The sequence below is a fragment of the Grammomys surdaster genome, unplaced genomic scaffold, assembly GCF_004785775.1.
Source record: "Grammomys surdaster isolate TR1022 unplaced genomic scaffold, NIH_TR_1.0 190, whole genome shotgun sequence".
Lineage (NCBI taxonomy): Eukaryota > Metazoa > Chordata > Mammalia > Rodentia > Muridae > Grammomys > Grammomys surdaster.
In genome coordinates, this window is record NW_021604635.1 from 95980 (window position 1) to 113813 (window position 17834).

A 17834-nucleotide genomic window follows, 5' to 3' on the forward strand; every position below is an offset into this window, starting at 1 on the left:
GGCGAGCACGGTGTTGTTGGGCGGGGCCAGGTTCTGCATTCCCGCACCTTTGCTGAAGGTTAGACCCGGGTGTTTGTCCAGAGGGCCTCTAGCAATTTTTCCTTGAGCCACTCCCACCCCTCCCCACCCCACCCCCTCCCAGAAAAGAAAGGGCGTGGTTACTGTAAAAAGTCACCTCCCTAAGGTTCTTGGGGGTGGGGGCGAACCGCGGACCCCGAAGTCGCGCCTGGTTGCTTTAAATTTGCATTTTTACTAAGGAAAGAAGTAAAAGGCAGAAACCACTACTGTATGCATGTGATAATTGGACGTTCCAGGTTAAAAACGCTTATAATGAAATACTGTTGTAAGTAACGTAGCTTCGAAAATGTGTTTAAGGAAAAGAAATTTCAGGCTGGAGAGATGGCTCAGCCGTTTAAGGCTAGGCTCACAACCAAAAATGCGAGAAAAAGAAACTTAGCCACGCGGATGTGGTGGTGCATGCTTTTATCTCCATCTTTTAGTGGGAAGATGCAGGCGGATCTTTGTGAATTCAAGGCCAGCCTGGTCTACATGATGAGTTCCAGGACAAGAACTACATAATGAGACCCTGCCTGTCTATCTGTCTGTCTAATTTTTAAAATGAATTTTGTTGGAGCATAACAAAGACCAGTCGTGTGCTGCCACACCTGGCTGGACCTTTTCATTGTCAGTCACACCTGGGCCATTGCCAAGGTGGTTCGCAGCAGTTTTGCAACCTACCAAAAAGGAACAAAACGGATTCTCAAGTTTTCTCTCCCCGTTTCTTTTCATTTTCCAGTCCAGAGCACAACCACCAGAAGACACCAGAAGGAAGCCAGTGTTGGGAAAGCTCAGTAATCTTTTTACGGCTGGAAGGAGAAGGAACACCAGGAACGGATTAGAGAGTCCCACCAACTCAAATAGCAAATCTGCCTCTGCTAAAGTTCCAGAAACAGAGAGTGAGAAAAGTAAGGCTCAGGGCAATCAACTAAAGGCAACCGACGCGGGCGAGGCTGGCGAGGCGGACTCCAGGCAGGAGGCTGAGGGCCAGCCCGCTGAGAGCAGTGTTCAGGCAACCCCCTGCGACGCCGAACTGTCCCCTTGCTCCAGCATCAATGTAGGGGCTGTGCATCAGTGCTACGACAATGATTCAGCCCAATTAGAACCTCTACAGGCAGAGGGAGAGACTTTCCCAGATGCCACCACCGCTGCCAAGGAGCTGCTGCATTCCTCACCAGGGAATCGCTCGGGGCAGGAGAGCGCAGAGACGCCCGCCCGCAGTCCGGGGGAGGACGCGTTGCCTGGCGCTGGCCTCCAACCAGAGACGGCGAGGGGTGTGTCGGGGTCGCCGCCAGAGGAGCACCTTCTGGGAGGAGTAGGAGAGGCCCCCGACGGAGCCCCCAGCGTGGGTGCGGAAGCTGGCTCTCTGGGGGCCCCCGGGGACGCGGTTCCTCCAGGTGAGCCTCCCGCCCAGGGCGCAGAGACCGGCGGGACAGCCGGGCCGGTCGACCGCGCGCATCCCACCAAAGTGCTAACGTTGGACATTTACTTGAGCAAGACTGAGGTGGCTCAGGTGGACGAGCCGGCCTCGATTGCTCCGGCGACAGACGACTGCGAGGATTCGGACGACATGGAAAAGAGGTCAAGCGGCCGCCGGTCGGGTCGGCGGAGGAAGTCGCAGAAATCCACCGACTCCCCGGGCGCGGACGCCGTAGTGGCGCCCGAGAGTGCCACCAAGGACGACGCGGTGTTCGACGACGAGGTGGCGCCAGACGCCACGGCTGAGAACTGCTCAGCGGAAAAGAAAGTGAAATCGGTACAAGCGGTTCCCGACGGAGGCGCAGCCCCGGTCGCCAGCCCGGAGCCGAAACCCAGCTCCTGCCCCAGAGGGCAGCCTCGAGGGGAGCCGGACCGCGGCAAGCCCCTGTCGCCCACCAAGCGGAAGGGTCGCAGCCGCGTCCCCGAGGCGGTGCCCAGCTCGCCTGGCAGCGGCTCGCGCGCTCCCGCCAAGGAGTCCCCACCCAAGAGGGCGCCCTCCGCGGCGGACGGCGGGGAGGAGGCGGGCCGCGTCGTCCCGCGGGAGCTCACGGTCAAAAGCAGCTCGCTGCTGCCCGAGTTCAAGCCAGAGCACAAGAGGGGTCCGCTGCCCCACCACTTCGATAGCCGGGGCGACGGGGGTCGCAGCCGAGAGTCGAGCAGAGGAACTGGAGCGTCCGACGCCGACGGCCCGAAGCCCAGGAACCAGTTCGGTGTGGGCAGATCGACTGTGACCACCAAAGTGACCCTGTAAGTAGCTGCAGAGTCTGGGCTAGGGGTTGCTTAGGGTTGTATGGTGGGGTCTGTAACTTGTATTTTTTTTTTTCCTGTTAAAAACTTCAAAGAGAGAAAGAGCTGTTTGCAGAGCTAAGGCTTGGAGTGTGACACGTTTGGCAGCCTCCACCGCTAATTCCTGCTTTAAGATCTAAGTTAATTGAATGCAAAAAAATAGGATACATCCCCTGAGGCGCTGTGTTTACGGGTAAACAGCCGAGATAAGACTTAATGGCTTGACCTAGCTAATTATATTCTTTATCCAAAGTGTACAGGGGTATTTCAGGATAGTCCCAGGGAGCCAGCAGTATTTTGAATGTGGCCCAGTGGCATTGACAGGGGAGACTTAAATTTAAGAGTTCTTTATTATGAAGCTTGTACATTGTTGTCCTAAAGCAAGCTTAAAGGACGTCGCTAAATAATCCCCCTTCGGTGATCTAGGAAGATCTTTTGTTTCTAGGCTGGAAATGACTTTTCTCTTATTGAGATGACCGGTGTTATTACTGAAATTTTCCTAAGTGAAAGGACGCAAAACAACAGACTGTACCTACTCGCTTGCAAGTTTAGCAATTTCGCAAGTATCAGTTGAGTGCCCTTTGTTCTGTGTGCCGTGGGGGGAGATGCCCCACACCTGTGATGCAGCCTATTGCCCTCAACGTTTAAGTCCCCCTTGTGGCAGTAAGGAGCACACGAATCAAATTAAAAGGGCCCAGTGGATTTTGCTATTGTAAAGGTTCTGGAAGTACAGGACAAGAAGTCACCGGTTTCCTGGAGAAGCCTGGGCTTGTGGTTAGATAGTATCTGATTTGTGTGTTTAGGACCAGACCGGGAGGGCTCTCGATAAAACTGAGCTCAAGTTAACGTGACTCTTCCCAGCAGATGAAAATCATTTCTCAAATTTTTCCTACTTTGATTCACACACTGATCATTTTTGAACTGAATGGTTTCATTCTATTTGCTGTCTTAGAAAGAAGTAAGGTTTGAAACAGGTTTGTCTGGAAGCTAAGAGGGAAATGTGCTTAATGAATAACGTTGAACTGTCTCACCAGTTGGCAGCCTGGAGACCTTTGACTTAATCAGCTATTTATTCTGTAACGGTAGCGTCAGGAAAATTTCCCGAGTGAATGATGCCCATTATTTGTGGAAGACAGTGTGACGGAACACAGAAACCTGCTAAGCCTAGCTAGGAGAAATGCTGCAGGACTAAATCGGGCTGGACACTCAACCTGTCATCCAATCAGAAGGCACCGGTGGAAAAACCAGAAATGTTACACTGTTAGGCGATCAGTAAACAAGTTCTGGACAGGATCTTACAATGGAACTCTTCTTTGGGCCTGCATCCTACCAGAACTGAGCCAAGTGTCTTTTTTTTTTTTTTTAATCTTTTTCCTCACCACCCATCTTTTTAAAATTTCTTTTGTACATGGCCTGACATGTGGTGAACTGGCAAACTAATGGAGTGGAAAATTAAGAACTTTATCTAGTTCTTTGGCCTATTTCTGTCAGTCTGACAGAGGCTTTCAGACCTTCTAGTCCTGCTATGGCTGGACTTGAGGTAAAGATATTAACATACTATGGTTTGGTGGGGATTTGTTTGTTTGTTTGTTTGTTTGGTTGGTTGGTTGGTTGGTTGTTTTTTTTTGATGGTCTCACCCTTTAGCCCAGGGTGGCTCCTAACTCACTGTGTAGCCAAGGCTGGCCTGGAACTCAAGGCCATTCTTCTGCTTTACTCTCCCACATGACAGGGTTATAGATGTAAGCCTAGTTTTGGAAAGAAAAATTAAAAAAAAAAGATTATATCACCTAAAAAACAATGACTTAATAATGTTCAAAATATGATTTCTTCAGGTTCTCTGCCAAATGCTGAAATTCATAAAGGGGTGTGTTTAGGGCAGGGAGGCACTTCCTCTTACAGCGTAGCCGTGGCTCTTCATATTCCCTCTCATCATAATGAAGGCGTTACAACATGCATTACAGGAGCCTGCCTTTTAATCAACCCCAACTGGGTTAATTGCAGTGACTCTTGGTAACACAAGTTAATGGTAGAGAAGTTGGTTGTAAAAGGTATTTTGATCTGGTGTAAATCTTTAATGAGCAGATGTGCTACCCATCGGGGAGCTGCAGGCTCACCTGGATATTCTCCTCCAACATCCCAAGATGCACTTTGATGTCCACTTCAGTGATGTCCTCTTCTTGTGCTGACTGGTCAGCTTTCTCTTTTTTAAATATCCCTCAGATTGTCACCTTTGCTCATTAATTAATTGCTCACAGCAATAATTAACACAGCATTTGCAAACCATGTGTTTCTGATGGACCTGGTACTCACTGAACACCCCCATCTGCCATCCTCCAGCTTCTCCACCTCTACCTCAATTCCCCCCACACACACACATATACACACACACACATACAACCCATTGATAAGGAAAGCAGCTGAGGGGCCCTTCAGGACAGTCTAGTCTGACCACAATACAGTGTAATGTGACTTCTGAGACAAGAGGTCCTGCTTCAAATCGAGGCCCTGTCACTAGCTAGGTGACCTCAGGAGAGTCACCTACCTTCCCTAGGCCTCAGCTTTCTCCCTTTAGAAAAGACCATGCAAGTTGTACATTGGGTAAATCAAATTAAATAACTTCTCAAGTGCTTGGCAACTTAGCTACATTTTCATTTAGCTATAGACTGACAAGCTTCTCTGCCCTGAGGAATGTTTATATAAAATGGTTCATAAAACAGAAAAGTAGGAGTGACTCTGTCTGAAAGCAGCCATGGGGAACCTCCTGGTCCTTTGGGGAGTGCCCCTATCCCTTGGGGAGCTTTCTGGTCCTGTAGCCTCTTTTAGCACTAAGTATAACCCCTCAAGGGGACTTCCAAAAATTCCATTAACCATAAGTTTCGGTTAAATTAAAAAAAAAATTCTGTTCTAAATTATGTAGGGATTTTGTTTTGTATTACTTTTTTTTTTTTTTTTTGATTTTGGTTTTTTGAGACAGGGTTTCTCTGTGTAGCCCTGGCTGTCCTGGAACTCACTCTGTAGACCAGGCTAGCCTCGAACTCTCGAACTCAGAAATCCTTCTGCCTCTGCCTCCCAAGTGCTGGGATTAAAGGCGTGCACCACCACCGCCCGGCTTTGTATTACCTTTTAAGTTACAGATACAAAAGAGAGGAATGGGCCAGAGATGGGAAATACTTTGGCTAAGTTCACGAAGATATTACTGTGGGAGCCAGGACTGGAGCCAAGACAGGCAAATGCCAACACAACACATTCTGTTTCTATGAAAGAACACATTAAAGGCGTTATTCCCAGTAAGAAGTAATTAGACCTAAGAATTGTGACTGAGCCAGGAGACTCTGCCCTAGACACATTAACAAAATCAATTATGCTATATCCAGATGGTAAAAAAAAATTGCTTTTTACGGATGTTTGTATAAAATTCCAAGGAATATAGTCTTAGGACCCTGGAAGTTATGATGTTAACTCATCCTTTTTTCTTAGCAAAAGGCAAGCAGCCAAGCAAGGCCTGTGAACACAGCCATTTCCATGCAAGGCCTGTGCACACAGCTGTTTCCATTCTAATAAAATATGTATGCGTATGAAACCGTTGGGAATGAGGCAGAGCGCTGATGAGCAGCAGGGTTATGAATGATTTAAAAACACTTGCCATGTTCAGGGAGACAGCTCAGCGGATAGAGTGTGAGCACCTGAGACCCTTAGAAAAGGTGGCCATGGCAGTGCCTGTCTGTCATCCCAGCACTCTTGTAGTGACATGAAAGATGGAGGCAAGAAAAGCCTGGCAGCTCCCGACCTGACAGCCCGGGCACGCAGTACTGAACAGCGAGAGACCCTGTCTAGACAAAGTAGAAGCTTGACACCATGGTTGTCCTCTGACTTAACACATGCCATGTACGTACGTACATACACACACACACAGATACACATACTCATATTATGCACACACACAAATAAAAATATACATATATACTTTACAGATTTCAGATAGTGAACACATAGACATCAGAAAAATTGGGAGGTAGAGGCAGGAAGCGCAGGGACTCAAGGCCATCCTCAGCCCCATGGTGAGCTCGAGGCCATCCTCAGCCCCATGGTGAGCTTGAGGCCAGCCTGAACCACTTGACTCCTTGTCCCAAAAAACTAAAGGTGACCAAAACTTTACTATAAAATAAAAATACATACTCAATATCTGGGGAATTCATCTGCATATTTAAAATATGGGAAGGCATTAAGTATTTAAATTTGTTCCTTATACCTTGTAATGTCTGCCAATTCAGTGCCAATCGCTGTGAATGCATGTTAATACTTGGTAAATTGATAGTTTCTTAGATTTATAATCTCATCTGTCATACGCAGGTAAGATACCCATTAAAAATACTTGCTAGCGTTTGTAGGATTGTTTAAGTTTCGTGGAAAAGCAAATGTACACCAGGAGAATGCGGACTTCCTGGTGTCTTTCACTAGCTGGTTTGTATGTTCACTTAACTGCTAATTTCCCTCTTGCTTATGTCCCTGCAGCCCCGCCAGACCCAAACATGTGGAACTAAATCTGAAAACCCCGAAGAATCCTGACAGTCTGGGAAATGAGCACAATCCATTTAGCCAGCCAGTTCATAAGGGAAACACGGCCAACAAAATCTCCTTATTTGAAAACAAGCGGGCTAACGGTAGCCCCAGACACCCCGACGTCCGTAACACAAGAAACAATCCTCCCTCTAGTAAGACATTTGTTGGGAGGGCTAAGCTGAACTTAGCCAAAAAGGCCAAAGAAATGGAGCAATCTGAAAAGAAAGCTGTGTCAACCAACCACCAGAATGGCCTGGTAGCCAAGGAGCCATCTGCAGAAGGCAAAGCCACAGAAGTCCCTGTCGCCAGAGAAGAGATTCTTCCAGCCACTGGAGGAGGGGAAGCCAAGCCCACCAAGGATCAGGTCCTCCGCCCTGAGCCTGATCAAAGTGATAAGCTGGATGTACAAACAGATCCTGCCTGTCCTTCCCACCCACTGCCCACTGCTCTGGTTCCTGTGAAGGACCCTGAGCTCTCCGGAGAGGGCCACCCAGAGGCTGCCAACAGCAAAAGCCCCGTCCTTAACAATACAAATGATACTGCCCTGGACATCCCTGCCATCTGTGATACCAGAGAGTCTCCTGCAAAGCCACAGGGTGCATTTTCTGACTCACAGCCAGCAGCAAGTGAGTCATCTAGAGAGTCTTGTCTCCCACCTTCTGCACCCATTCCTGTGGACGCTCTCCAAGATGGCTGTGTTCAGCTTCCCGTATGCAATGATCCCTACCCTGCTCTAGAAGTGTCAGAAAACCACAATGGATCTGTTTTGCCGGTGTCTCCTCACACTGAGAAAACACCAGTCTCCAAACCTGGAGGGGGAGAGGCCAACCCTCCTTCAACCTCAGAGCACAGCCCAGAAACTATGGGGAAGGAGTGTCCCTCCAAAGTCCTCGTCCAGGTCCGGTCCTTTGTGCTTCCTGTGGAGAACCCTCAGGATGTGAGCTCTCAGGTCATCTCAGAAAGCTCTGAAGTTAGAGAGGTGCAGCTGCCAAGCCGTCACAGTAATGAGCCTGAAGTGGTTTCTGTCACCACTTGTGTTCCCCAGCAAGAGGATACCCATCATGGAGACGAGTATGTGCCACTGTCTCACCCACACATCACACAGCCAGGACCTGAGAAGGCTCTGTCTGTCCAGGCTCATAGTCAGAGCAGCAGTGGGACACCCCTGACAGCAGAGTTCAGCCTCACCCACTCTCCCAACAGCAGAAGTCATTCAGAAGGCCCCCAAAGGCCAGGTCAAACTGTAACCAGCCCACGTACCCCTGCCAGTCTTTTGAACATTTCTGCTAGTAGTGACGATAGTGTCTTGGATTCTTCTTCTGATATGGAAAAATTTACTGAAATTATTAAAAAGATGGACAGTGCAGCATGTGTGCCCCAGAAAAAAAAGAAGGCCAGGGTCCCGAACTCTCCAGCCCCTCATTTCGCTATGCCACCCATTCACGAGGACAGTTTGGAAAAGGTGTTTGATCCCAACGTGTTCACCATTGGTCTGGGGAAGAAGAAGGAAAGCCAGTCAGAGATGTCACCAGCTTTGCACTTGTTGCAGAACCACGACCCCTTATCCAAACTGAGAGCCAAGCGTGCGTCCACCGAACAGAGTATCCTCTTCAAGTCCTTGCACGCTAACAGTAACGGGAAGAGCGAGCTGCAGACGACTTCGGAAGCAAGTGAGAAAGAAAACAGGGACACCAACAGCGGTGGAGTTAAGAGGTCACGGCTAGAAAAAAGCACGCTTTTCTCAAGCATGCTTTCTTCTCTGCCACAAGACAAAATCTTTTCTCCCTCTGTGACGTCAGTCAACACGATGAGCACGTCTTTTAGCACTTCTCAGAACAACTCCGTATCTCAGTCAGCAGTGGTGCAGCCCAGGAAGGAGGGTGGCCTGCCCTGTGGCTCAGACAGAGAACAGCCACACCTTGCACCCCACAACTCCTTAAAGGTCTTCAATTTCAACTCATCAAATACATCTCATCTGGGTCCCAGCCACATGGAAAAGTACGCACAGAAAGAGGAGAACAAGGAAGATGTGAGTTCTCAGGGCAACCTGCACTTGCCAGAAAACAACCTTTCGGACTTACCCAAACTGAAGAACAGCGATGGTGTGGAAAGTGTTCTTAAATCAAACCTGTCGAACATCGGGGGCACAGACACGGACTTCCTGGGCCTCTTCAAAGCAAGCCGGTATGACCCAGGCCTTTCTTTTTCTGGAATGTCATTATCAGATTCTATGGTAAGTACTAACTTTTATATACCTGGGCTGTTTCTGAACCTAGAGGCAGTGAGGGCTCAAGTTGTATTTTACAGGGGTTGTATTTGTGCAATAAGTTTCTGTTTGTTTACCATGTACCTTTTGTTTTGTTTTGCTTTTTTGTTTTGTGACAGGGTTTCTTTCTGTAGCTTTGCCTGTCCTGGAACTGGTTCTGTAGACCAGGCTAGCCTTGAATTCCCGGAGATCCACCTGCCTCTGTGATGTGATTTAAGGTGTGCACAGCCATGGCTGGCTTTTCCCCCACTGCGCATTTTTAAATCTATGTACAAGGAACTCGTGGAGTCCAAGAAAAAAAAAAGACACCAACACTTCCTCTCCCGAGACATTTGTGGTCCAGCAGGGAGAATAAGTTCTATGTTTCAAGGCATTTGGGAATGTCAACATTGTACTATGAAAAGCATAGGAAAGAGGGCTCAGAGAGCTGGGAGGCTTATGCTCTTCGTATTCTCTGTAAAAAACACTCAGTGCTATATTTAGAATTTTCAAGATGTTCGAAGCCGCTTCCTCTACTTGCGAAGGCCCCACCCAGCTAGGGATCTCCCTTCTTCCTCTTTGCTCCGAGGTTTCACTCACTCTCCATAAGCATCATATGTGTAGTTGGGAAAGCACCTGGTTGGGAATTTGTTTTCCTCAAGTTCACAACATAGAGAAGTTTAGTTTGTTTAGTTTAGTTCTTTCCCTCGGTGTGACAGAGGGAGCTGCAAAATACAGCTTCCATTTCTTCCTCTCTGACCTGTCAGAAGTTTCCTCTTTGATGAAGGGCCTTTTGTATTAAGCACGCTGTTTGCTGCTGGGCCCTTCACCAGCCCAGGATTGTTTTCATGCGAGTTTGTTCCCTTCTGGTTCCTAGCTTGCTATTTAAGTTGAGGGAGACTGTGAATGTAACTTGCTTCGCAGTGAGCAAAGCTGTCAGGCAAGTGGAGACATGGCCACAGAAAAGACCTGGTGCCCTTCATCACCGGGCAGGGTGCTGTCGCAGTGTAGGAGGCAGGTTTTGCTATATTCCCATCATGCTCTGTAATTTTGGAGGCTTCTTCAAAATATATGGTTGGCTAGTTGTGACAAGGCATGCCGCCAATCACAGCACTCAGGAGGCCGAGGCAGGTAGATAGAAAGGTCAAGACCTACCTTAGCTATAGAACATGACTGACTAACAGGCACACATGCACACACAGAGGTCTTCAGCAGAACTAATGCAGGTTCTCTCAGCTATAGAACATGACTGACTAACACGCACACATGCACACATGCAGGACTAATGCAGGTTCTCTCAGCTATAGAACATGACTGACTAACACGCACACATGCACACACACAGGTTTTCAGAGGACTAATGCAGGTTCTCTTTTTCATGGATTTTGTAAACTAGTAGATTTTAAACTTTTAGTCTTAGGACCCATTTACTTTTTTCCTAATTAACTAATTAATTAACATCCTGGTCACTGACGCCCAGTTCACCCCTCACATAGTGCTTCCCCCCATCCCCACCTCCCTTTCTCCTCTGAGAGGGTGGGGCCCACCTGTGTATCCCTCTCCACCCCAACCCTGGCACATCAAGTCTCCAAGGTTAGGCGCATCCTCTTCCACTGAGGCCAGACAAGGCAGCCCAGTTAGGGGAATGAGATCCACGGACAGGCAACAGCTTTAGGGACAATACTGGCTCCAGTTGCTGGGGGACCCACATGAAGACTGAGGGGCACTTTGCTACATATGTGCAGGGATCCAGCCTGTGTGTGCTATGTGGTTGGTGGTTCAGTCTCTGAGAGGCTCCAAGGGTCCCGATTAGTTGACTCTGATGGTCTTCCTGTGGAGTTCCTGCTTTCAATCCTCCCCCATATCTTCCATAAGAGTCCCCGAGCTCCATCCAGTTACTTTTGAAGACTGACATCTCCAAAGAGCGTTTCTTTAATTGTGCAGTGCATCTGTGTTAGAAGTTCATGTGGGGACTCAACCTCCTAGAAAACTCATGTGAATCCTGTGGCCTTCAGAACGATGATGTGCTGTGGGCCCCATGCTGACTCAGAAAGGGCAGATAGCCTCTTCTTACTATGAACATAGCTTTGAGCTCATGGGGCACCATGAAAGGTTCATGGGACAAACCCCCCTCACTTCAAGACCACCCCACCCCAGCACTGCAGAATGAGCCCAGAGTGTCACACATGCCTATTATAAGTATTCCCCACTGAGCTGTGTCCCCAGCCTCCTTTCTACCTACAGTCTCACTAACTCATCCCGACTGGCGTTGGACTTGCGTTGTTTGTGCTCCAGCCTTTGGAGTGAGCTGAGATTTTACCTTGTCAATCTTACAATCCACCTGTACTACATAGAAATCCTAAAGTTTTTCCCAAAACAAAGAAACAAAAGCCACATCTCTTAAGCACAAGATTTCTGCCGGCCCAGTTCCCATCCGTTATGCCTTTGTTCCTGTTAGTCGTAGATCACTTGTTATTTGGCTATAACCCAACAAGTCTGCACACGCACACACGGACATGTGTGTGAGAGCACGTGCGAGCATGTGCCGTGACCCACTTGTGATTCCAGTACTGGCAAGGGCAGAGACACGGTCCTCAGAGCAGACCTGTTAGCTAGACTCATCCTGTACGAGCTGTGGATTCGATTAAGAGAACTTGCTATACGGCGGGAAGTAATAGATAACGACTCCCACAGTCAGGCTTCGGTCCCCACACTCACATGCACATGTGCATGAACACACATGCACATCACACACGCACACACACACACACAGACAGACACACACATGAAACGGAAAAAATATTCACTCTCTGAAACCAAGTCAGATGACATAAAAAGAAGAAATAAAAAGTTTCACTGACTTCTACGCCTTTTATGATATTTTTCAAGGCTTTCTTTGGGTGTTAGGCTTTGTTGATTGTGGTTTTTATTTAGTGTATTTCTTCACTTTTGTTTTAACTTTTAGCTTTTTCCTTCAGTTTACATGTGTACAAAACAGGTCAGCACATGCTGTTTGGTGGCTAATATCCACACAGGGGTCTTACTCAGGCCTTGCGATCGTAGTCCGCTGGTGTGAGGGGTGAGACTAAGGCAAGCCTCAGGAGACACATCCTGACCAGCCTGCAAGAAGTCATCTTTGTAATGTTTTTACATGTATAATTATTATTTTTATTATCTTACACATTTCGGGTTTTACTGGTCTTGTCAGGTGATCTTGTAATGGTTACTTCTGAAGCCATGTAAAAAGGTATTTTGTCCATCAAAAGAGGGGAGATTAAAAATGCCATGTGCAGGGCTGGTGAGATTGCTCAGTGGTTAGAGCACTGGTTGGTGTTCTAGAGAACCTGGTTCAATTCCTAATAAAGGCATGGTGGCTTACAACTGTCTGTAACTCCAGTACCTGGGGAGCCAGTACCTTCTGACTTCCAAGGATACTTGATGGACATCCATACATGCAGGCAAAACATTCATATACATAAATAATCTTTAAAAAAAAACCATGTGCAGTGTATATTGTGAAATGTATTATACCTCCTTTTCTTCTTCTTTTCTCTCTTGCTGTTCTGGGGATTGAACCCACAGCCTTGCACATGCTAGGTGAGTGCTCTGCCGCCGTTGTGCCACATCCCTGACCCTCTTTTTACCTTTTCTGTTTTGAGACAAACAATCTGGCTGGGTTCCCTCATCTGGCCTTGAACGCACTCTGTAGCCTAGGCATCCCTGGGTTTGTGACTCTCTCACCCGTTCTCTCCTGTAGCTGCCGTTGTAGGAAACTGGTCCTCGGCCTCACAATGCACGATTTCCTTTAGACTAGTACTTGTCATGTGGTGGAGAAGTTACTGTGGCAACACAATGTTTATAGATCCAATGAGGGTGTGTATATGAACACACCAATAGACTTAGCTCTTTCTAGATAAGTAACTGATGGATTCGATTTCTTCCTTCTTCCTTTCATTCCTCCTCCTTCTCCTCCTCCTCCTCTAACTCTTCTTCCTTTTCTTCTTCCGCTTCTTCCTCTTCTTCCTCCTCCTCTCCTTCTCCTTCTCCTCCTCCTCCTCTTCTTCCTCCTCTTCCTCCTCCTCCTCCTTCTCCTCTTCTTTTACACATTAGCAATTCCTTAGATTCTTTGACATGCAGTCTCCTGGTTGGTTCTAAGTCAGTGACCTGATATAAAGGATAGATCTGACTTTTGTGTCCCAAATTTTCTAGTATTGTTGACAATACTCTAGATATTAAAATAAGTAGAAGCTGTGATGGAAAAATCATTGGGAAATCTTGTAGTTTAATCATGTAAATTCAAAAAGAACGCTGACATAACTTGAGTGTGAAGCAAGGTAGACTGCTTCAGTACTGATAAATGGTGAATCGGATATGTTCTGATTTAAAGGCTCTAGGTGGAGAAAAGGCAGCTGGCCTGTAATGCTGTAATTGTTGACCACATTTCCGTTCCTCTGATTGCAGACTCTTGGAGGAAGTATGCACAACAAACTCAATCCCCGGCCTGGAAAGGTAAGGCTCTTCTAATTTCTAGTCCAGACTCTCTCCTGGTCTGGTGAAGGGAGACAAAATGCTGCCATTTCTATTGTCTTGTAGGTAGTGATATTCAGTGAGCCCGACGTCTCTGAGGAGTGCATCGAGGTGTTTGGGGACATCGAGGACTGCAGCTCTTGGAGCCTCTCTCCAGTGATACTAGTGAAAGTTGTCCGAGGATGGTAAGAATGCACTGCAGGTGCAGCTCACAGCTGGTGTTGGAGTGCACTGCAGGTGCAGCTCACAGCTGGTGTTGGAGTGCACTGCAGATACAGCTTACCACAGGTGTTTAGCATTCTCAATTACTATTTGGACCTCACCACTTATGAGTTTGCCTTTATCAGCAGAAATGACTTAAAACACTGTTGATGGTAAGATAAAAAACATGTGTCTAACACACATAGTTTTGATTATAAAAGTGATACGTATTTATGATAGACAAATCATAAAATACAGTAGAACAAACTTACTCTCCCCACGTATCTGCACACAACACTGCTTTAAGTAGAATTGGGATCCATCAGATGGTCTTGCCTCGGGTGTCTAACGAGGTTGGGAAGGATTGCATTTGGAAGCTGGAGCAGTGGCTTAGCAGTGGTTTGGTTCCCAGCACCCACAGGTGTCTCAGCACCATCTGAAACTCCAGTTTCATGAGATCAGACATCTCCCTCTGGCCTCTGCTGGCACCACATGCAAGTACCCAGACGTACATACAGGCCAAGACAACACAAAAACCCAAACATGTAAAAATAAGAAAAGCTTATATTTTAAAAATTACATTTGTTCAGACTGGAGAGATGGCTCAGAGCTTAAGACCACTGGCTGCTCTTCCACAGGTCCTGAGTTCAATTCCTAGCAACCACATAACCATCTATACTGGGATTTGATGTTCTCTTCTGGCATGTAGGCATACATGTAGATAGAGCACTCATGTATATTGAATAAGTAAATCTTACAAAACAATTACATTTGTTCTATTTATAGGTCAGGTGCAACCTGTTAAACCTGTATGTGGTTAAACAAAGTTAACAAAGTTAAACAAGTGCCTATAATCCCAGCACTCAAGAGGTTAAAAGAGCCGGGCAATGGTGGCGCATGCCTTTAATCCCAGCACTTGGGGGGCAGAGGCAGGCGGATTTCTGAGTTCGAGGCCAGCCTGGTCTACAGAGTGAGTTCCAGGACAGCCAGGGCTACACAGAGAAACCCTGTCTCGAAAAACAAAAAACAAACAAACAAACAAAAAAAGAGGTTAAAAGAAAGTCACTGTGAGTTCCAGGCCAGCCTGGTCTTATGTAGCAAGACCCAATTTTAAACACACACACACACACACACACACACACACACCACAAAGCTGACAAGCTAGCTCAGTGGTAGAGGTGCTTGTGACTCAGCTTGGTGAGCTGAGTTTCATTCCTAGGACACACACACAGTGCTGGCTCCTACAAGTTGCCCTCTGACCTCTACTTGAATGTCATGGCTCACATTTGAAACCTGGAAGCAAGATCTCACTATGGAGAACAGACTGACCTTAAACTCACAGAGATCCATCTGCCTGTATCTGCCTCCCAGTGTTGGGGTTAAAGGCGTGTACTACCGCACCCAGGCAATAATTTAATAAATCTATAAACCAAATGAGCTTACAGGGAAAGATAAAAAAATCTCTGAGACTTCACTGAAGAAGTGGCCTGAAATTGTTTATTTTTCAATTTTTGACAACGGTTAGTTTTGATTACGAGATTAATGAAAATGTAGGTACTTTGACAGTTTCTAAAAAATTTTTTTGCTGGTTGAGTTGTCTCTCAGAAATGCATAGGAAGTTGAGTAAAGAAAAACAATTGGAAACAAAATCAGAGTATCATGTTCCTCTTCCCTTTGTACGTACACTCTGGGCTGGGGTCAAGAGAGCGGGCACCAAACGTTCATGAGTAATTTGTGGAACAACCTGACACAAGGTGTACGAGGGCAGCACTCAGCCATTGAGCTGTACCGTAACTGCCTTTTACTTTCTCATACGTCATCTTGCCCAGTTACTAGCCTGGCGTGGGACTCACCCCACTTGTGATCCTTCTGCCCCAGCCCCTGGAGTAGTTGGAACAGCAGCTGTATACACCAAACCGAGTTACGACCTAAAACGTTAGCTGTGTTTCTTTTAATCTCCCTCTAATTAATTATGCAACATCTCTTCTAACAGGGCTTTTAATATTATAACATGTTTTCTAAATAGTAAACATATTGCTAGAAAACTAAAATGTACTTTCATTATCAAATTAGAAGACTGAAAATTGTGTTAAAAACAAATTTTGCAAGATAATTTTGCTTGTAGCAGGACAGTTACAATCTCTTTTGCAACCTTTTCTTGTTTAGTTTTAACAATTTATGTTTTAATTATTTGTGTGTGTGTGTGTGTGTGTGTGTGTGTGTGTGTGTGTGTGTGTTTATGAGTGCAGGTGCTCATGGAGGCCAGAGACATAAAAACTGTAGATAACAGGTGGCTGAGAGCCACCCAAAGTGTGTGCTGGGACTCAAACTTAGATCCTCTGCAGGAGCAGTAGTCACTCATAACCACTGCAGCACCTCTCCAGACCTTCTTTAGAAACTCATAATGGCTTGAAGGTGTAAGCCCTCCCATTCACCGCGATGTTTTTCTTCATGCTGTGGGGTTGCTGGGGAGAATCTTTCAAAAGTCCCTTTGTTAACATAAATGTAGTTCTGTGTATCAACGTATTCATTGATTCAACTGTGCTGTATACGTTATACTACCTCTAAGAGAAATGTGTGGTACCAGGCGTGTAAGCGGAAGTTCATCCGGAGAGCACCGATGACAGTCTCCCCTGTCAGCTCCATGACCATGGGCACTCTATCACAGTGAGGCTTCCTAAGGCCCAGTGAGGCTGGTCCTGGGGAGGAGCTTATGCTGTTTTTCTAGTTAGTGATGTACAATATGTATTGGCCAGAATTGAACAAACACACCTGCCTCACGTAACAGATAATGAGTTTTCTGTGTTTTATTCGCAGTTGGATTTTGTATGAGAAAGCCAATTTTGAAGGGCACTCTCTTGCTCTAGAAGAAGGGGAACTGGAACTCTCTTGTCCCTGGGGCATGGAGGATGTTTTGGATGAAGAAGCAGAGTCTGATAAGCCTGTGGTAATTGGTTCCATCCGACACGTGGTTCAGGTAGGTTATGGGAAATATGGAAGTCATTCAGCCCATGAAGATGAGTCTCAGAGATAATTTTCATTTAAGGGAATCAGTTTATGAAATAAATGAAAAAACATTTGATCGCTATACTATGGATATATATTTTTTAATGTTAATAATTGTATACCATAAATCAATTGGAAAAGAAACAGTATAATCATTAGACATTTTCATGATAAATCTATTAAGTACACTTTTCACCCTCCTTCCACTCACACCCAAAGGAGCAGCTTACTAAGTAACCTGGCTGCCATGAATTCTCTATGAACAGACAAGTTTTTTAAGATTTACTTTATTTTTTACTTATGTTTATGTCTGTCTGTCTGTCTGTCTGTCTGTCTGTCTCTCTCTCTCTCTCTCTCTCTCTCTGTCACTCTGTCTCTCTCTCTGTGTCTCTGTGTGTATGTGTGTTTGTTTGTGTTTGTGTCTGAAAATATGTGCACAGGTGCCCATGGAGGCGAGAAGAGGGTGTGAGGTCTCCTGGAGCTGCAATTGCAGGTGGCTCTGAGCCGGTGACATAGGTACAAGGGCCTGACTCTGGTCCTCTGTAATTACAGCAAGTGCTCCAGCGAGCCATCCCTCCTGTCCCTTGCTTAGTATTTTATGGCTACATGAAGTTCTACTTTCCTTAAGTTCTTTTAAGATATTTTACTTTAGAAAGACAGTGTAGAAATAGTTTAGTTGGTTGCTCAGCTCAGATTTTATGTGGATTTAAAATATTATTTGGATCTCTCTGTGTCTTTGCTTCCCAGCTGCCATTAGGTAACCTGCCCTGTTCACACATGCTACAGTAATAGCCAGGCTCATCTTAGGTCCCAGCAGTGACCTTGAACCTATGAACCTAACAAAACCTTTCTCTAAACAACAACAGAACCCCAGATTATTGAGATATCTCAGGTCGATTACAGAAGTGGTTAGAATTTCCTGCTTATTTTTTAAGGAAGAAAGTGTCGTCAACACATTTCTTTGTAAACATG

The 17834-nt window shown here is 46.3% G+C and overlaps 1 protein-coding gene across 1 annotated transcript in view; it reads left to right on the forward strand.

Moving 5' to 3' along the window:
• Positions 1–802: 802 nt before the first annotated feature.
• Crybg1 (crystallin beta-gamma domain containing 1) overlaps positions 803–17834 on the forward strand; it is a 53970-nt gene continuing 36938 nt past the window's right edge. Inside the window, exons 1-5 of the mRNA XM_028768998.1 lie at positions 803–2283; positions 6836–9116; positions 13590–13637; positions 13722–13840; positions 16674–16833. Coding sequence (XP_028624831.1) covers positions 1628–2283; positions 6836–9116; positions 13590–13637; positions 13722–13840; positions 16674–16833 — 3264 coding nt within the window. The 5' untranslated portion in view covers positions 803–1627. The remainder of the gene's footprint in view (positions 2284–6835; positions 9117–13589; positions 13638–13721; positions 13841–16673; positions 16834–17834) is intronic.